This window comes from Hemitrygon akajei, chromosome 9 (assembly GCF_048418815.1).
Source record: "Hemitrygon akajei chromosome 9, sHemAka1.3, whole genome shotgun sequence".
NCBI lineage: Eukaryota > Metazoa > Chordata > Chondrichthyes > Myliobatiformes > Dasyatidae > Hemitrygon > Hemitrygon akajei.
This window is the reverse complement of record NC_133132.1, coordinates 70,740,673-70,762,149: the sequence shown is the minus strand read 5'-3', so window position 1 is coordinate 70,762,149 and position 21,477 is coordinate 70,740,673. Positions and strand designations below refer to the sequence as shown.

The 21,477-nt window shown below is 53.0% G+C and overlaps 1 protein-coding gene across 2 annotated transcripts in view; it reads right to left on the bottom strand.

The window, feature by feature from the left end:
• The window catches only part of gtpbp2b (GTP binding protein 2b), a 151,475-nt gene that overhangs the window by 23,315 nt on the left and 106,683 nt on the right, over window positions 1–21,477 (bottom strand). Inside the window, exon 2 of one of the 2 annotated variants that reach the window (XM_073056272.1) lies at window positions 929–955. The exons of the other annotated variant lie outside the window; for it this stretch is intronic. Within the exon in view, the coding sequence (XP_072912373.1) occupies window positions 929–955 (27 nt within the window). The remainder of the gene's footprint in view (window positions 1–928; window positions 956–21,477) is intronic. 2 annotated transcript variants of the gene reach the window in all.

The window sequence follows — 21,477 nt, the reverse complement described above, 5'->3', positions numbered from 1 at the left end:
CCTCAACACCATCTCTTTGATCAAGAAAGCACAGCAGCATCTCCAGTTCCTGAGATTAAGGTGAGTGAGGCTCCGCCGCCCCCATTATAATCAATTTTTACAGGAGCACCATCAAGTGTCCTGAACAGCTACATCACTATCTGATAAGGGAACTGTAAAGCATCGGACTGCAAATCCCTACAAAGGACTGCAAGGACTGCTGAGTGGATCATTAGAGTCTCTTTTCCATCTAGAGATATTGATCAGGAGTGCTGATTGTTCATTGTTGATTGGATGGGAGGGAGCACTGACAATTCAGAGCCCTTAGAATTGTCAATGATCCTTCCCATCTGTCCAACAATCTCTTTAACCTCTTATCATCAGCAGGGAGGTACCATAGGATGGGTAACAGCTTCTTCCCCCAGGCTGTATGGTTACTGAACTCCCTGCCACCACTCAGGTCTCATCACACATGAACCGCCAGTAGGATTATACAGTACTGTTTACTTTTTAACTTGTGCCGCAAATACACCTTAGTACTTGTGAATTTACTAGTGGTAATATTACTGTTTTATGTTTGTGTATTATTTGCACTGTGTTGTGCATCTGGTCTGGAGGAATGTGTACAGCAATAAACTTGAACTTGATTCATCCCCAAGTCAGCAGCAAGGCCCCCCCACCATCTCCTGACCAACATACCCTCTGTCTACCTCCATGAAAGTCATCCAAATCAAAAAGCACACACACCATATAGGCTGCTCTTGGCCCTAAATGGCTGAACCCTTGTTTGCAGAGTCAGCTGGGCCTTGAGAAGACATTCAGAGAAATATCAACTCTGCATCAAGACCCATAAGAATTGCTTGAAAGGGATCATAGCAGTGCATTACCAAACATATCAACTAGTGTCCGAACACTCAGCCCCAGAAGTGGAGACTCCTGTCCAACTCACCTTGTACTCAATGTTTCCTTCTTCTGCCTGTAAAGGAAAAGTATTAATATTATCACACACAGCACTGACATCCCATCAAAATCCCCCCTGTACAGACATTGCCAAGAACCGGCATATAGCAGTGAAATAGATGGGCTGGTTGAGTGGTGTCACAACTGCACTCAATGTCAGCAAGACCAAGGATTTGATTGTAGACTTCAGGAAAGGGAAGGGAACTTATGAAGACATACCAAATCTTATTATGTGGTCTGCAGTGGAAGGGGTGAGCAGCTTCAATTTCCTGGGCATCAACATTGTAGAGGATTCATCCTGGGCCCCAACAAAAACGACACACCAGTGGCTATACTTCATTAGGAGTCTGAGATGAATCTAGCAACTTTCTACAGATGTACAGTGGCGAGCATTCTGACTGGCTGCATCACCACTGGCATGGAGACTCCAATGTGGCAGGATCAAGGCTGCAGAGGGTGGTAGAGTCAGTTAGCTCCATCACGGGCACAGCCTCCCCACTATCAAGGACATCTCCAAAAGGAAGTACCTCAAGGTGACATCCATTAACGAGCCTCATCACCTGGGACATGCCTTATTATTACCATCAGGAACCTGAAAACCCACACTCAGCCTTTGAGGAACAGCTTCATCCCCTCTGCCATCAGATTTTGGAATAGTCCATGAGCACCTCCTCACTGTTTCACTATCACACTTTTTATATTATGACCTAATAATTCTTTATACCTTGCATTGTACTGTTACCACAAAACAACAAATTTCACAACAGTGATAATAAACCTGATTCTGATAATAGCTACTTCCACAAAACAGTACTAACACATCTGTACTACACAGTTAAGACTGGCACTTGATTCTTTGAGTGTGTAAATTTAAAGGCTTACTGTAGAATATTCAAAGGGATTATTGTGTTTTTGGCACTTTGACCCTTAAGTAATGCTGTTTCATTTCATGGATCTTCATGTATGGCTGAATGACTTATAAACTTTTTTTTAATACATTTTTTTAATTGAATTTTCGAATTTTCAAATAGGTTACAGAAAGAAAAAAAATTAACAACCCTTCCCCCCTCCCCCCTAACATATCCCTATAGAAAAAAAAGAGAAGAAAAAAGAAAGAAAGAATGCCTGGATATCGGAAGATCCCCACATGCTCCATGGAGTTCATAATAGCTTTAATATGTATATTTATTTATTTCCCCAGATAACCAATAATTTTATCTTTGGAGCACCTATATATTTAATCCTATCTTTTGTAAATAAGGGCACCAAATTTTCAGAAATATTTCATATTTATCTCTTAAATTATGTAATTTTTTCAAGTGGAATGCAGCTAAAAATTTCATTCTTCCAACGATCTATACTTAAGTATGAATCCGATTTCCAAGTAACTGCAATAGCCTTTTTGGCTACTGCCAATGCAATTTTTATGAATTCTTTCTGATATTTATTCAATTTGGATTTCGATTTTATCCCTTCAATATCACCTAGTAATAATAATGTTGGATTATGTGCAAGTTGTATTCCAGTAATTTGTTCCAGTAAAACTCTTAAATTTGTCCAAAAAGGTTGAATTTTAAAACAAGATCAAGTAGAGTGTAAAAAAAGTACCAATTTCTTGATTACATCAAAAACATTGATCAGATAAATTTGAGTTTAATCTATTTATTTTTTGTGGTGTAATATATAATTGATGTAAAAAGTTATATTGTACTAATCTTAGTCGAACATTTATTGTATTTGTCATACTGTCCAGACATGATCTTGACCAACTTGTTTCATCAATTTTAATCTTCAAATCAGTTTCCCATTTTTGTCCTGACTTATGAATTCCTTGTTTAATTGCCTGTTTTTGAATCAAATTATACATACCAGAAATATTTTTTTTAATTTTTCCTTTATGAATTAAAGTTTCTATTTCATTAGGTTTCGGCAATAACATTGTTTGACCCAGTTTATCTCTTAAATAAGCCCTTAATTGGAAATAACAGAAAAGAGTGTTATTTGATATTTTGTATTTATTCTTTAATTGGTCAAATGACATTAATATACCTCCTTCAAAACAGTCTCCTATATATCTAATCCCTTTGTGAAACCAATTATATAAAAGTTGATTATCCATTGTAAAAGGAATAAGTTAAAGGTCTCTTTGCTAATAAAGATTTCTTTATCTCATCAACATTTATCTTATTCCATAAATCAATCAAATGTTTTAGTATAAGAGATTCTTTCTTTTCACGTATCCATTTAGATTCCCATTTATATATAAAATCTTCTGGTATATTTTCTCCTATTTTATCTAATTCTATTCTAATCCATGCCAGTTTACCTTCATCAAAAAAAGATGCAATAAATCTAAGTTGATTTGCTTTGTAATAATTCTTAAAATTTGGTAATTGTAACCCTCCTAGGTCAAATTTCCATGTCAATTTTTCCAACGATATTCTTGACATCTTACCTTTCCAAAGGAACTTCCTCACACATTTATTTAACTCTTGAAAAAACTTCTGTGGTAACTGTATTGGTAGTGTTTGGAATAAATATTGTAATCTAGGGAATATATTCATTTTTACAGCATTAGTAGGTAGAGTCAATGTTATTGGTAACATCATCCATTTGTCAAGATCCTCTTGAATTTTTTTCAATAATGGCAAATAATTTAGTTTATATAAATTCTTTATATCATTATCAACTCTTATACCTAAATACTTTATACCATTTATCGGCCATCTAAATTGAGTTATTAATCGACATTGACTATAATCTCCTTCAGTAAGGGGTAGAATTTCACTTTTATCCCAGTTTATTTTGTACCCTGATATTTTCCCATATTCTTCCAATCTAGAAGATAATTTACGCAACAAATGCAATGGGTTAGTTAGATAAATCAGAACATCATCAGCAAATAAATTAATCTTATATTCCTCCTGATTAACTCTGAAACCCATAATATCTGAGTCAGTTCTAATTAATTCAGCTAATGGTTCTATCGGCAACACAAATAAAGCAGGTGATAATGGACAACCTTGTCTAGTTGACCTTGTTAACTGAAATGATGTTGAAATTTGGCCATTTGTCACCACTTTAGCTTTGGGGTTAGTATTTAAGGTTTTAATCCATTTTATAAAAGATACTCCTAATCCATATTTTTCCAATACCTTAAATAAAAAAATCCCATTCCAATCTATCAAATGCTTTTTCTGCATCCAAAGCAACTGCCACACTCATTTCTTCCCTCTTTTGTGCCAAATGAATTATGCTAAGTAACCGAGTTACATTATCTGTCGATTGTCTATTTTTAATAAATCCTGCTTGGTCCATGTGTATTAATTTTGGTAAGTATTTAGATAATCTATTAGATAAAATCTTTGCTATTATTTTATAGTCCATATTCAACAAAGAAATAGGTCTATATGATGTTGGCTTTAAAAGATCTCTGTCTTTTTTTGGCAACACTATTAAAATAGCTGTCGAAAAAGATTCTGGAAGTTTATGCATTCTTTCCGCTTGGTGCATTAGCTCCATAAAAGGAGGAATTAATAAATCTTTAAACTTTTTGTAAAATTCAGGCAGAAAACCATCTTCTCCTGGAGATTTATTACTCTGAAGTGATCCTAGAGCTTCTTCGACCTCTTTTAATTTAAAAGGCACATCTAATCCCTTCTGTTCTTCCAAATTCAATTTTGAGAGAGTTATTTGTGATAAAAACCTTTCTATCTCAACAATATCATTTTATGATTCTGATTGATACAGTTCAGAATAAATTTTTTTTAAAGTTTCATTGATTTCTAAAGGTTTATAAGTAATTTTATTTACACTTGTTCTAATTGCATTTATCGTTTTGGAAGCCTGGTCTGTTTTTAACTGCCAAGCAAGAATCTTGTGTGATCTTTCACCCAGTTCATAATATCTCTGTTTAGTTCTCATCATTGCTTTTTCTGTTTGGTATGTCTGAAGTGTATTATATTGTAGCTTCTTATTAACAAGTTGTCTTTGTTTTTGTTCTGTCATATATCTTTGAGATTCTTTTTCGAATTTTGTAATCTCTTTTTCCAATTGATCTATTTCTACTTTATATTCCTTCTTAATTTTAGAAGTATAACTTATTATCTGGCCTCTCAAATATGCCTTCATCGCTTTTCATAATATAAATTTATCATCAACTGAATGTGAGTTTGTATCTAAAAAAAACTGAATCTGTTTTTTCATAAAATCACAAAAATCTTGACGTTTTAATAAAATTGAATTAAATCTCCATCTGTAAATCGATTCCTTATCGATCATTATCATTGTCATTATCAAGGGGGAATGATCTGACAATATTCTTGTTTTATATTCCATAATTTTCACTCTGTCTTGAATATTCGCTGATAGTAGGAAAAAATCTATCCTTGAATAAGTTTTATGTCTATTTGAATAAAATGAATAATCTCTTTCTCTTGGGTTAATTCTTCTCCATATATCAATCAAATTTAAATCTTTCATCAATGATAAAGTTAATTTTGCTACTTTTGGTTTTGTAACAACCTTTGTTGACCTATCTAAAACTGGGTCTAGACAAAAGTTAAAGTCTCCACCTATTAATATTTTATCGTGTGCGTCAGCCAAATTCAAAAAAACCTCTTGTATAAATTTTACATCATTTTCATTTGGTGCATAAATATTCATAAGAGTCCATAGTTCTGAAAAGATTTGACAATGTATAATTACATATCTTCCCGCAGAATCAATACATTTTGTATTTTAATTGGTAAAGTTTTGTTAACCAAAATTGCAACTCCCCCCGCTTTTGAATTAAATGAAGCTGACCCAATCTCTCTTTAATTTCTGATGTTCTATCTCTGTTAAATGTGTTTCTTGTATAAAAGCTATATCTATTTTAATTTTCTTAATGCATGTTAAAATTCTTTTTCTTTTCACCAGTCCATTAAGTCCATTAACATTAAAACTTTAAAAATTCATTAAATTAGTCATTATTTTTAATGGGGTTACTCCAATCTATAATAATACATAATAATTCAACTCTCATTGTACCTTGGGGAATTATTTTAAAATTCTCCATGTTGCTATGTGTCTCCCCTCCACTCATCCAGGCAAAGAAAGATAAAAGAAAAATAGATAAAGAAAAACAACAAAAAAACCCTGCTAATGTTGTGAATAAAAAACTTATCCCTTCTTTAAGACCAACAATTTTAATATTATTTTGTCTACTAAAATTTTCAAGCATGTCTATTTTTTCCAACAGTCATTTTCTTTCTGATGTCCAGGCAAGAATATTATCTTCCATTTTATTCACTCTATCAATAGTGTCTCTCGTTATTTCTTCCAACTTTTTAAACTTTCTTGTCCATCTTCTCCTGTTTTTTTCACCATTTTATCAAACATCGTCTTCATATTTTTAATAACTTCTTGTATTATTTTTAATGTTTTTAATTCTTTTAATTCATGCATTATTTGCACCAAAGCTTTTCTTATGTCTCCAGAAGATCTTCCACCTCCAACCTCTTCCTGTTGTTCTTCTTTTACCTCCTCATCTTCATCTGTATGTTCCAGAGAATCCGAACCCACCTTGGATTCATTTTCACTTCCACTTCCAATCGTAGCTGGGATTTGTAGTTCAAATTGCTCATGTTTGCGCATGCCCCTTCCTTCGCGCACGCGCAGTTCCTGTTGTTCCTTCTTGGAGACTGTTGATGTTGCCGCCGATTCCTGTTCTGTATCGCCGGAGGTGAGATGCACTTGAGTCCGAGGCTCCTTCATGGTGGCCGGCCCAGCTTGTACTGTCTTCAAAGTAGTAGTTTTCTTCTGCGTCTGTTTAGGAGGCATATCTAAGGAAAATCCTGAGTAGTTTAGACAAAGTTTTTAGAAAATATTTACTAACTTTTCTTCACTTAAACATTTATTTATTAGTTTTTTACGGGAAAGCTGGATTCCCACGTCTCGATCCTACGTCATCACGTGATGTACCCCCCAATGACATTTAAACTTGAAGTTGAAGTTCACCCAGAGCCAGAGCTCTCCAAACATAACACAGGTACATAGCTGTGCATGACATTCATTGCAGAGACTTGGTGAGAATTGTTCTAAATTAGCACTGCTGGGTTACTGATGCCATTCTCTGCGGCAGATATCAAGGGGAAGAGAAAGAAGAGCCAGGAACAGCGAGGAATGGCTGATAATTGCAGACACAATAGCCAGAGGACAGTTACATTCTTCCTGCATGAGCAGAGTAAACCTTAAAAACCGCCCTTGTGTGAAAGGTGTGAGTCAATGCCATCAATCCCAGGTTCATAACACAGCAAACTAACCATTCCACTGGAAGTCTGGTGCCCACATAAAGCTGCCTTTGAACAACTGACTCCAACCACCCTGGAGACCAAGATGTTGAGGATTTAAAGTGCTGTGACTCATTCCCCGCATCCTTCCACCTGGAGATTCTGATGGGCCAGTGGTGATCTACATGATTAACATAGGCAGCACTACTACCTCACAGGGTGGGACCAGCAAATCTAGGCAGACTATGACAGGCCAGGGCTGGCTCTTCCTGCCAGAGCCCGGACAAACACTGGCTCACTTGCCCCCAATTACTTGGGCAGGTAGCAGGGACATCCCATAATAGTTTAACAACCTGAAGCTAGAAGCAATAACACAAAATGTCAGCCTGGGGTGCAGGGGGAGGGGGTCAATTAGAGCAAAAAATTGTTGATGATGGTGAGCTAAAGTAAGACAATGTTGCAAACAAGTTGCACCCATAGAGAGAAACAGAATCAATTCAGATTCAGGATAATTCATCACAAATGGGAAAAGTGTGTTTTAATTTAACAAGATGGGGAGGGTGGATAACTGTGAGGGTGTTTAGGATACAATCACTAAGTGAAAAAGGATGTAGTGCTTTCGTTAATCACTACATAGCACCATCCAGAGACAGAGAAGCAGTTTCAGCGACAGGTTACTATCGATACAATGCTCCTCAGACAGGATGAAGAGGTCAATACTCCCCAATGCCATTAGGCTTTACAATTCTACCGCCAGGACTTAAGAACTTTTTAAAAGCTATTATTAATGCTTTTTGAGATAGTGATTTAGATGCATATCATATTTTTTACTGAGTTAAGTATTGTATGTAATTAGTTTTGCTACAACAAGTGTATGGGACATTGGAAAAAAAGTTGAATTTCCCCATGGGGATGAATAAAGTATCTATCTATCTATCTATCTATCTAAATGTTAGCAGAGCAATAGAGGTGAAACTAGAATACCAAACAAAGCAGGAGCAATCTGAAACTGTTAATTAGAGACAGAAGGGGCAACCTGTGCATGGTGAGGTAGTCACAGAGGAGAAGGGCATCATGGTTGGGGAATTCAGGGATTATCAATAAAGAGCTTTGTAAACTGTCTATGAACATTACCTCACTGCTCCTCTTTATTGCATTATTTATTTTGCAAGTCACAATAATTATGTCCCTGTGCTATAGTGTTGCCGGAAAGCAACACATTTCACGTCATTTAAGTCAATGATACTAAAGCTGACTCTGGTATTCTGGTGGTGGATAAATTTTCAGGGCCTGATGAGATGTACCCCAGGCTAGAGAGGGAGGCAAAGGTGGGGTTTGCTGAGAATCCGAAAGAAATTTTCACCTCATCGCTTGCCACAGATGACTGGGGGACAACAGAGTCATACAGCATGGAAACAGGTAGTATAGCCTATCTCACTCAAGCTGAACAAGGTGTACATGTGCTAGTTTCCCCATGCTCATGTTTTGCCCGTATCCCTCCCAAAGCTATCATCCACGATTCCTTTCTTCAAGAGCACCAGTTATCAGGCAGGTGACAAAAGAATGGTGAATCCAACATCAGTGGCAGGGAAGTTACTGGGGGAGAAAGAAAATCAACAACACAAATAGTGGGAAACTTCATGAACATTTTCCTTAGCTGTAACACTAGCTATAATTTGCTCAGTAAACCATGATTGGATAACTCCTGCTGTTCTGACTTTGTGACTCAAGGGAATATGATTCCACAACTCCCACAGTCCCTGGAACTTCACCGGGCTCCCCGTCTCCCACAGTCCCCTGGAACATCACGGGGCTCCCCGTCTCCCACAGTCCCTGGAACTTCACCGGGCTCCCCGTCTTCCACAGCTCCCGGAACTTCACAGGGCTCCCCGTCTCCCACAGTCCCCTGGAACATCACGGGGCTCCCCGTCTCCCACAGTCCCCTGGAACATCACAGGACTCCCCGTCTCCCACAGTCCCCTGGAACATCACAGGACTCCCCGTCTCCCACAGTCCCCTGGAACATCACGGGACTCCCCGTCTCCCACAGTCCCCTGGAACATCACGGGACTCCCCGTCTCCCACAGTCCCCTGGAACATCATGGGGCTCCCCGTCTCCCACAGTCCCCTGGAACATCACGGGACTCCCCGTCTCCCACAGTCCCCTGGAACATCACCGGACTCACCGTCTCCCACAGTCCACTGGAACATCACCGGACTCCCCGTCTCCCACAGTCCCCTGGAACATCACTGGACTCCCCGTCTCCCACAGTCCCCAGGAACATCACGGGGCTCCCCGTCTCCCACAGTCCCCAGGAACATCACGGGGCTCCCCGTCTCCCACAGTCCCCTGGAACATCACCAACTCCCCGTCTCCCACAGTCCCCTGTAACATCACCGGACTCCCCGTCTCCCACAGTCCCCTGGAACATCACGGGGCTCCCCGTCTCCCACAGTCCCCAGGAACATCACGGGGCTCCCCGTCTCCCACAGTGCCCTGGAACATCACCGGACTCACCGACTCCCACAGTCCCCTGGAACATCACGGGACTCCCCGTCTTCCACAGTCCACTGGAACATCACCGGACTCACCGTCTCCCACAGTCCACAGGAACATCACGGGGCTCCCCGTCTCCCACAGTCCCCTGGAACATCACGGGGCTCCCCGTCTCCCACAGTCCCCTGGAACATCACGGGGCTCCCCGTCTCCCACAGTCCCCTGGAACATCACGGGGCTCCCCGTCTCCCACAGTCCGCTGGAACATCACCGGACTCCCCGTCTCCCACAGTCCCCTGGAACATCACGGGGCTCCCCGTCTCCCACAGTCCCCAGGAACATCACGGGGCTCCCCGTCTCCCACAGTGCCCTGGAACATCACCGGACTCACCGACTCCCACAGTCCCCTGGAACATCACGGGACTCCCCGTCTTCCACAGTCCACTGGAACATCACCGGACTCACCGTCTCCCACAGTCCACAGGAACATCACGGGGCTCCCCGTCTCCCACAGTCCCCTGGAACATCACGGGGCTCCCCGTCTCCCACAGTCCCCTGGAACATCACGGGGCTCCCCGTCTCCCACAGTCCCCTGGAACATCACGGGGCTCCCCGTCTCCCACAGTCCGCTGGAACATCACGGGGCTCCCCGTCTCCCACAGTCCCCTGGAACATCACGGGGCTCCCCGTCTCCCACAGTCCCCTGTAACATCACCGGACTCCCCGTCTCCCACAGTCCCCAGGAACATCACGGGGCTCCCCGTCTCCCACAGTCCCCTGGAACATCACCGGACTCACCGTCTCCCACAGTCCCCTGGAACATCACGGGGCTCCCCGTCTCCCACAGTCCCCTGGAACATCACGGGGCTCCCCGTCTCCCACAGTCCCCTGGAACATCACCGACTCCCCGTCTCCCACAGTCCCCGGGAACATCATCAGACTCCCCGTCTCCCACAGTCCCCTGGAACATCACGGGACTCCCCGTCTCCCACAGTCCCCTGGAACATCACGGGACTCCCCGTCTCCCACAGTCTCCTGGAACATCACGGGACTCCCCGTCTCCCACAGTCCCCTGGAACATCACGGGACTCCCCGTCTCCCACAGTCCCCTGGAACATCACGGGACTCCCCGTCGCCCACAGTCCCCTGGAACATCACGGGACTCCCCGTCTCCCACAGTCCCCTGGAACATCACCGGACTCCCCATCTCCCACAGTCCCCTGGAAGCTGACCGGACTCCCCGTCTCCCACAGTCCCCTGGAACATCACGGGACTCCCCGTCTCCCACAGTCCCCTGGAACATCACGGGACTCCCCGTCTCCCACAGTCCCCTGGAACATCACGGGACTCCCCGTCGCCCACAGTCCCCTGGAACATCACGGGACTCCCCGTCTCCCACAGTCCCCTGGAACATCACCAGACTCCCCGTCTCCCACAGTCCCCTGGAAGCTGACCGGACTCCCCGTCTCCCACAGTCCCATGGAACATCACGGGACTCCCCGTCTCCCACAGTCCCCTGGAACGTCACGGGGCTCCCCGTCTCCCACAGTCCCCTGGAACGTCACCGGACTCCCCGTCTCCCACAGTCCCCTGGAACGTCACCGGACTCCCCGTCTCCCACAGTCCCCTGGAACGTCACCGGACTCCCCGTCTCCCACAGTCCCCTGGAACGTCACGTGGCTCCCCGTCTCCCACAGTCCCCTGGAACATCACGGGGCTCCCCGTCTCCCACAGTCCCCTGGAACATCACGGGGCTCCCCGTCTCCCACAGTCCCCTGGAACATCACGGGGCTCCCCGTCTCCCACAGTCCCCTGGAACATCACCGGGCTCCCCGTCTCCCACAGTCCCCTGGAACGTCACCGGACTCCCCGTCTCCCACAGTCCCCAGGAACATCACGGGGCTCCCCGTCTCCCACAGTCCCCTGGAACATCACCGGACTCACCGTCTCCCACAGTCCCCTGGAACATCACCGGACTCACCGTCTCCCACAGTCCCCTGGAACATCACCGGACTCACCGTCTCCCACAGTCCCCAGGAACATCACTGGGCTCCCCGTCTCCCACAGTCCCCTGGAACATCACGGGGCTCCCCGTCTCCCACAGTCCCCTGGAACATCACCGACTCCCCGTCTCCCACAGTCCCCTGGAACATCACCGGACTCACCGTCTCCCACAGTCCCCTGGAACATCACCGGACTCCCCGTCTCCCACAGTCCCCTGGAACATCACCGGACTCCCCGTCTCCCACAGTCCCCTGGAACATCACCGGACTCCCCGTCTCCCACAGTCCCCTGGAACATCACGGGACTCCCCGTCTCCCACAGTCCCCTGGAACATCACGGGGCTCCCCGTCTCCCACAGTCCCCTGGAACATCACGGGACTCCCCGTCTCCCACAGTCCCCTGGAACATCACGGGGCTCCCCGTCTCCCACAGTCCCCTGGAACAACACCGGCCTCCCCGTCTCCCACAGTCCCCAGGAACATCACGGGGCTCCCCGTCTCCCACAGTCCCCTGGAACATCACGGGGCTCCCCGTCTCCCACAGTCCCCTGGAACATCACCGACTCCCCGTCTCCCACAGTCCCCTGGAAGCTGACCGGACTCCCCGTCTCCCACAGTCCCCTGGAACCTGACCGGACTCCCCGTCTCCCACAGTCCCCTGGAACATCACGGGACTCCCCGTCTCTCACAGTCCCCTGGAACATCACCGGACCCACCATCTCCCACAGTCCTCTGGAACATCACGGGACTCCCCGTCTCCCACAGTCCCCTGGAACATCACGGGACTCCCCGTCTCCCACAGTCCCCTGGAACATCACGGGAATCCCCGTCTCCCACAGTCCCCTGGAACATCACCGGACTCCCCGTCTCCCACAGTCCCCAGGAACATCACCAGGCTCCCCGTCTCCCACAGTCCGCTGGAACATCACCGGACTCCCCGTCTCCCACAGTCCCCTGGAAGCTGACCGGACTCCCCGTCTCCCACAGTCCCCAGGAACATCACGGGGCTCCCCGTCTCCCACAGTCCCCTGGAACATCACGGGGCTCCCCGTCTCCCACAGTCCCCTGGAACATCACGGGACTCCCCGTCTCCCACAGTCCCCTGGAACATCACGGGGCTCCCCGTCTCCCACAGTCCCCTGGAACAACACCGGCCTCCCCGTCTCCCACAGTCCCCAGGAACATCACGGGGCTCCCCGTCTCCCACAGTCCCCTGGAACATCACGGGGCTCCCCGTCTCCCACAGTCCCCTGGAACATCACCGACTCCCCGTCTCCCACAGTCCCCTGGAAGCTGACCGGACTCCCCGTCTCCCACAGTCCCCTGGAACCTGACCGGACTCCCCGTCTCCCACAGTCCCCTGGAACATCACGGGACTCCCCGTCTCTCACAGTCCCCTGGAACATCACCGGACCCACCATCTCCCACAGTCCTCTGGAACATCACGGGACTCCCCGTCTCCCACAGTCCCCTGGAACATCACGGGACTCCCCGTCTCCCACAGTCCCCTGGAACATCACGGGAATCCCCGTCTCCCACAGTCCCCTGGAACATCACCGGACTCCCCGTCTCCCACAGTCCCCAGGAACATCACCAGGCTCCCCGTCTCCCACAGTCCGCTGGAACATCACCGGACTCCCCGTCTCCCACAGTCCCCTGGAAGCTGACCGGACTCCCCGCGGACTCCCCGTCTCCCACAGTCCCCTGGAAGCTGACCGGACTCCCCGCGGACTCCCCGTCTCCCACAGTCCCCTGGAACATCACCGGACTCCCTGTCTCCCACAGTCCCCAGGAACATCACCGGGCTCCCCGTCTCCCACATTCCCCTGGAACATCACCGGGCTCCCCGTCACCCACAGTCCCCTGGAACATCACCGGGCTCCCCGTCTCCCACAGTCCCCTGGAACATCACCGGGCTCCCCGTCTCCCACAGACCCCTTGAACATAACTGGACTCCCAGTCTCCCACAGTCCCCTGGAACATCACGGGACTCCCCGTCTCCCACAGTCCCCTGGAACATCACCGGACTCCCCGTCTCCCACAGTCCCCTGGAACATCACCGGACTCCCGTCTCCAACAGTCCCCTGGAACATCACGGGGCTCCCCGTCTCTCACAGTCCCCTGGAACATCACGGGGCTCCCCGTCTCCCACAGTCCCCTGGAACATCACCGGACTCCCCGTCTCCCACAGTCCCCTGGAACATCACCGGGATCCCCGTCTCCCACAGTCCACAGGAACATCACCGGACTCCCCGTCTCCCACAGTCCCCTGGAACATCACCGGACTCCCCGTCTCCCACAGTCCCCTGGAACATCACCGGACTCCCCGTCTCCCACAGTCCCCTGGAACATCACCGGACTCCCCGTCTCCCACAGTCCCCTGGAACATCACCGGGCTCCCCGTCTCCCACAGTCCCCTGGAACATCACCGGACTCCCCGTCTCCCACAGTCCCCTGGAACATCACCGGGCTCCCCGTCTCCCACAGTCCCCTGGAACATCACCGGACTCCCCGTCTCCCACAGTCCCCTGGAACATCTCCGGACTCCCCGTCTCCCACAGTCCCCTGGAACATCACCAGACTCCCCGTCTCCCACAGTCCCCAGGAACATCACGGGGCTCCCCGTCTCCCACAGTCCCCTGGAACATCACTGGACTCCCCGTCTCCCACAGTCCCCTGGAACATCACGGGACTCCCCGTCTCCCACAGTCCCCTGGAACATCACGGGACTCCCCGTCTCTCACAGTCCCCTGGAACATCACGGGGCTCCCCGTCTCCCACAGTCCCCTGGAACATCACGGGGCTCCCCGTCTCCCACAGTCCCCTGGAACATCACGGGACTCCCCGTCTCCCACAGTCCCCTGGAACATCACGGGAATCCCCGTCTCCCACAGTCCCCTGGAACATCACCGGACTCCCCGTCTCCCACAGTCCCCAGGAACATCACCGGGCTCCCCGTCTCCCACAGTCCCCTGGAACATCACGGGGCTCCCCGTCACCCACAGTCCCCCGGAACATCACGGGGCTCCCCGTCTCCCACAGCCCCCCGGAACATCACGGGGCTCCCCGTCTCCCACAGTCCCCCGGAACATCACTGGGCTCCCCGTCTCCCACAGTCCCCTGGAAGCTCACGGGGCTCCCCGTCTACCACAGTCCCCTGGAACATCACCGGACTCACCGTCTCCCACAGTCCTCTGGAACATCACGGGACTCCCCGTCTCCCACAGTCCCCTGGAACATCACGGGACTCCCCGTCTCCCACAGTCCCCTGGAACATCACGGGAATCCCCGTCTCCCACAGTCCCCTGGAACATCACCGGACTCCCCGTCTCCCACAGTCCCCAGGAACATCACCAGGCTCCCCGTCTCCCACAGTCCGCTGGAACATCACCGGACTCCCCGTCTCCCACAGTCCCCTGGAAGCTGACCGGACTCCCTGCGGACTCCCCGTCTCCCACAGTCCCCTGGAACATCACCGGGGATCCCCGTCTCCCACAGTCCCCTGGAACATCACCGGACTCCCCGTCTCCCACAGTCCCCTGGAACATCACCGGGCTCCCCGTCACCCACAGTCCCCTGGAACATCACCGGGCTCCCCGTCTCCCACAGTCCCCTTGAACATCACCGGGGATCCCCGTCTCCCACAGTCCCCTGGAACATCACCGGGCTCCCCGTCTCCCACAGACCCCTTGAACATAACTGGACTCCCAGTCTCCCACAGACCCATGGAACATCACGGGACTCCCCGTCTCCCACAGTCCCCTGGAACATCACGGGACTCCCCGTCTCCCACAGTCCCCTGGAACATCACCGGACTCCCCGTCTCCCACAGTCCCCTGGAACATCACCGGACTCCCGTCTCCAACAGTCCCCTGGAACATCACGGGGCTCCCCGTCTCTCACAGTCCCTTGGAACATCACGGGGCTCCCCATCTCCCACAGTCCCCTGGAACATCACCGGACTCCCCGTCTCCCACAGTCCCCAGGAACATCACCAGGCTCCCCGTCTCCCACAGTCCGCTGGAACATCACCGGACTCCCCGTCTCCCACAGTCCCCTGGAAGCTGACCGGACTCCCTGCGGACTCCCCGTCTCCCACAGTCCCCTGGAACATCACCGGGGATCCCCGTCTCCCACAGTCCCCTGGAACATCACCGGACTCCCCGTCTCCCACAGTCCCCTGGAACATCACCGGGCTCCCCGTCACCCACAGTCCCCTGGAACATCAACGGGCTCCCCGTCTCCCACAGTCCCCTTGAACATCACCGGGGATCCCCGTCTCCCACAGTCCCCTGGAACATCACCGGGCTCCCCGTCTCCCACAGACCCCTTGAACATAACTGGACTCCCAGTCTCCCACAGACCCCTGGAACATCACGGGACTCCCCGTCTCCCACAGTCCCCTGGAACATCACCGGACTCCCCGTCTCCCACAGTCCCCTGGAACATCACCGGACTCCCGTCTCCAACAGTCCCCTGGAACATCACGGGGCTCCCCGTCTCTCACAGTCCCTTGGAACATCACGGGGCTCCCCGTCTCCCACAGTCCCCTGGAACATCACCGGACTCCCCGTCTCCCACAGTCCCCTGGAACATCACCGGACTCCCCGTCTCCCACAGTCCTCTGGAACATCACCGGACTCCCCATCTCCCACAGTCCCCTGGAACATCACCGGACTCCCCGTCTCCCACAGTCCCCTGGAACATCACGGGGCTCCCCGTCTCCCACAGTCCCCTGGAACATCACCGACTCCCCGTCTCCCACAGTCCCCTGGAACATCACCGGACTCACCGTCTCCCACAGTCCCCTGGAACATCACCGGACTCCCCGTCTCCCACAGTCCCCTGGAACATCACCGGACTCCCCGTCTCTCACAGTCCCCCGGAACATCACCGGACTCCACGTCTCCCACAGTCCCCCGGAACATCACGGGACTCCCCGTCTCCCACAGTCCCCTGGAACATCACGGGGCTCCCCGTCTCCCACAGTCCCCTGGAACATCACGGGACTCCCCGTCTCCCACAGTCCCCTGGAACATCACGGGGCTCCCCGTCTCCCACAGTCCCCAGGAACATCACGGGGCTCCCCGTCTCCCACAGTCCCCTGGAACAACAGCGGGCTCCCCGTCTCCCACAGTCCCCAGGAACATCACGGGGCTCCCCGTCTCCCACAGTCCCCTGGAACATCACGGGGCTCCCCGTCTCCCACAGTCCCCTGGAACATCACCGACTCCCCGTCTCCCACAGTCCCCTGGAAGCTGACCGGACTCCCCGTCTCCCACAGTCCCCTGGAAGCTGACCGGACTCCCCGTCTCCCACAGTCCCCTGGAACATCACCGGACCCACCGTCTCCCACAGTCCCCTGGAACATCACGGGGCTCCCCGTCTCCCACAGTCCCCTGGAACATCACCGGGCTCCCCGTCTCCCACAGTCCCCTGGAACATCACCGGGGATCCCCGTCTCCCACAGTCCCCTGGAACATCACCGGACTCCCCGTCTCCCACAGTCCCCTGGAACATCACCGGGCTCCCCGTCACCCACAGTCCCCTGGAACATCACCGGGCTCCCCGTCTCCCACAGTCCCCTTGAACATCACCGGGGATCCCCGTCTCCCACAGTCCCCTGGAACGTCACGGGGATCCCCGTCTCCCACAGTCCCCTGGAACATCACCGGGCTCCCCGTCTCCCACAGTCCCCTGGAACATCACCGGGGATCCCCGTCTCCCACAGTCCCCTGGAACATCACCGGACTCCCCGTCTCCCACAGTCCCCTGGAACATCACCGGGCTCCCCGTCACCCACAGTCCCCTGGAACATCACCGGGCTCCCCGTCTCCCACAGTCCCCTGGAACATCACCGGGCTCCCCGTCTCCCAGAGTCCCCTTGAACATAACCGGACTCCCAGTCTCCCACAGTCCCCTGGAACATCACAGGACTCCCCGTCTCCCACAGTCCCCTGGAACATCACCGGACTCCCCGTCTCCCACAGTCCCCTGGAACATCACCGGACTCCCGTCTCCAACAGTCCCCTGGAACATCACGGGGCTCCCCGTCTCCCACAGTCCCCTGGAACATCACGGGGCTCCCCGTCTCCCACAGTCCCCTGGAACATCACGGGGCTCCCCGTCTCCCACAGTCCCCTGGAACATCACCGGACTCCCCGTCTCCCACAGTCCCCTGGAACATCACCGGACTCCCCGTCTCCCACAGTCCCCTGGAACATCACCGGACTCCCCGTCTCCCACAGTCCCCTGGAACATCACCGGACTCCCCGTCTCCCACAGTCCCCAGGAACATCACGGGGCTCCCCGTCTCCCACAGTCCCCTGGAACATCACTGCACTCCCCGTCTCCCACAGTCCCCTGGAACATCACGGGGCTCCCCGTCTCCCACAGTCCCCTGGAACATCACCGGACTCCCCGTCTCCCACAGCCCCCAGGAACATCACGGGGCTCCCCGTCTCTGACAGTCCCCTGGAACATCATGGGACTCCCCGTCTCCCACAGTCCCCTGGAACATCACGGGAATCCCCGTCTCCCACAGTCCCCTGGAACATCACCGGACTCCCCGTCTCCCACAGTCCCCAGGAACATCACGGGGCTCCCCGTCACCCACAGTCCCCCGGAACATCACGGGGCTCCCCGTCTCCCACAGTCCCCCGGAACATCACGGGGCTCCCCGTCTCCCACAGTCCCCTGGAAGCTCACGGGGCTCCCTGTCTACCACAGTCCCCTGGAAGCTCACGGGGCTCCCTGTCTACCACAGTCCCCTGGAACATCACCGGACTCCCCGTCTCCCACAGTCCCCTGGAACATCACCGGACTCCCCGTCTGCCACAGTCCCCTAGAACATCACCGGACTCCCCGTCTCCCACAGTCCCCTGGAACATCACCGGACTCCCCGTCTGCCACAGTCCCCTGGAACATCACCGGGCTCCCCGTCTCCCACAGTCCCCTGGAACATCACCGGACTCCCCGTCTGCCACAGTCCCCTGGAAGCTCACCGGGGCTCCCCGTCTCCCACAGTCCCCTAGAACATCACCGGACTCCCCGTCTCCCACAGTCCCCTGGAACATCACCGGACTCCCCGTCTGCCACAGTCCCCTGGAACATCACCGGACTCCCCGTCTGCCACATTCCCCTGGAACATCACCGGACTCCCCGTCTGCCACAGTCCCCTGGAATCTCACCGGGGCTCCCCGTCTCCCACAGTCCCCTAGAACATCACCGGACTCCCCGTCTCCCACAGTCCCCTGGAACATCACGGGGCTCCCCGTCTCCCACAGTCCCCTGGAACATCACGGGGCTCCCCGTCTCCCACAGTCCCCTGGAACATCACCGGACTCACCGTCTCCCACAGTCCCCTGGAACATCACTGGATTCCCCGTCTCCCACAGTCCCCTGGAACATCACCGGGCTCCCCGTCTCCCACAGTCCCCAGGAACATTACGGGACTCCCTGTCTCCCACAGTCCCCTGGAACATCACCGGACTCCCCGTCTCCCACAGTCCCCTGGAAGCTGACCGGACTCCCCGTCTCCCACAGTCCCCTGGAACATCACGGGACTCCCCGTCTCCCACAGTCCCCTGGAACATCACGGGACTCCCCGTCTCCCACAGTCCCCTGGAACATCACGGGACTCCCCGTCTCCCACAGTCCCCTGGAACATCATGGGGCTCCCCGTCTCCCACAGTCCCCTGGAACATCACGGGACTCCCCGTCTCCCACAGTCCCCTGGAACATCACCGGACTCACCGTCTCCCACAGTCCACTGGAACATCACCGGACTCCCCGTCTCCCACAGTCCCCTGGAACATCACTGGACTCCCCGTCTCCCACAGTCCCCAGGAACATCACGGGGCTCCCCGTCTCCCACAGTCCCCAGGAACATCACGGGGCTCCCCGTCTCCCACAGTCCCCTGGAACATCACCAACTCCCCGTCTCCCACAGTCCCCTGTAACATCACCGGACTCCCCGTCTCCCACAGTCCCCTGGAACATCACGGGGCTCCCCGTCTCCCACAGTCCCCAGGAACATCACGGGGCTCCCCGTCTCCCACAGTGCCCTGGAACATCACCGGACTCACCGACTCCCACAGTCCCCTGGAACATCACGGGACTCCCCGTCTTCCACAGTCCACTGGAACATCACCGGACTCACCGTCTCCCACAGTCCACAGGAACATCACGGGGCTCCCCGTCTCCCACAGTCCCCTGGAACATCACGGGGCTCCCCGTCTCCCACAGTCCCCTGGAACATCACGGGGCTCCCCGTCTCCCACAGTCCCCTGGAACATCACGGGGCTCCCCGTCTCCCACAGTCCGCTGGAACATCACGGGGCTCCCCGTCTCCCACAGTCCCCTGGAACATCACGGGGCTCCCCGTCTCCCACAGTCCCCTGTAACATCACCGGACTCCCCGTCTCCCACAGTCCCCAGGAACATCACGGGGCTCCCCGTCTCCCACAGTCCCCTGGAACATCACCGGACTCACCGTCTCCCACAGTCCCCTGGAACATCACGGGGCTCCCCGTCTCCCACAGTCCCCTGGAACATCACGGGGCTCCCCGTCTCCCACAGTCCCCTGGAACATCACCGACTCCCCGTCTCCCACAGTCCCCGGGAACATCATCAGACTCCCCGTCTCCCACAGTCCCCTGGAACATCACGGGACTCCCCGTCTCCCACAGTCCCCTGGAACATCACGGGACTCCCCGTCTCCCACAGTCTCCTGGAACATCACGGGACTCCCCGTCTCCCACAGTCCCCTGGAACATCACGGGACTCCCCGTCTCCCACAGTCCACTGGAACATCACGGGACTCCCCGTCGCCCACAGTCCCCTGGAACATCACGGGACTCCCCGTCTCCCACAGTCCCCTGGAACATCACCGGACTCCCCATCTCCCACAGTCCCCTGGAAGCTGACCGGACTCCCCGTCTCCCACAGTCCCCTGGAACATCACGGGACTCCCCGTCTCCCACAGTCCCCTGGAACATCACGGGACTCCCCGTCTCCCACAGTCCCCTGGAACATCACGGGACTCCCCGTCGCCCACAGTCCCCTGGAACATCACGGGACTCCCCGTCTCCCACAGTCCCCTGGAACATCACCAGACTCCCCGTCTCCCACAGTCCCCTGGAAGCTGACCGGACTCCCCGTCTCCCACAGTCCCATGGAACATCACGGGACTCCCCGTCTCCCACAGTCCCCTGGAACGTCACGGGGCTCCCCGTCTCCCACAGTCCCCTGGAACGTCACCGGACTCCCCGTCTCCCACAGTCCCCTGGAACGTCACCGGACTCCCCGTCTCCCACAGTCCCCTGGAACGTCACCGGACTCCCCGTCTCCCACAGTCCCCTGGAACGTCACGGGGCTCCCCGTCTCCCACAGTCCCCTGGAACATCACGGGGCTCCCCGTCTCCCACAGTCCCCTGGAACATCACGGGGCTCCCCGTCTCCCACAGTCCCCTGGAACATCACGGGGCTCCCCGTCTCCCACAGTCCCCTGGAACATCACCGGGCTCCCCGTCTCCCACAGTCCCCTGGAACGTCACCGGACTCCCCGTCTCCCAAAGTCCCCAGGAACATCACGGGGCTCCCCGTCTCCCACAGTCCCCTGGAACATCACCGGACTCACCGTCTCCCACAGTCCCTTGGAACATCACCGGACTCACCGTCTCCCACAGTCCCCTGGAACATCACCGGACTCACCGTCTCCCACAGTCCCCAGGAACATCACTGGGCTCCCCGTCTCCCACAGTCC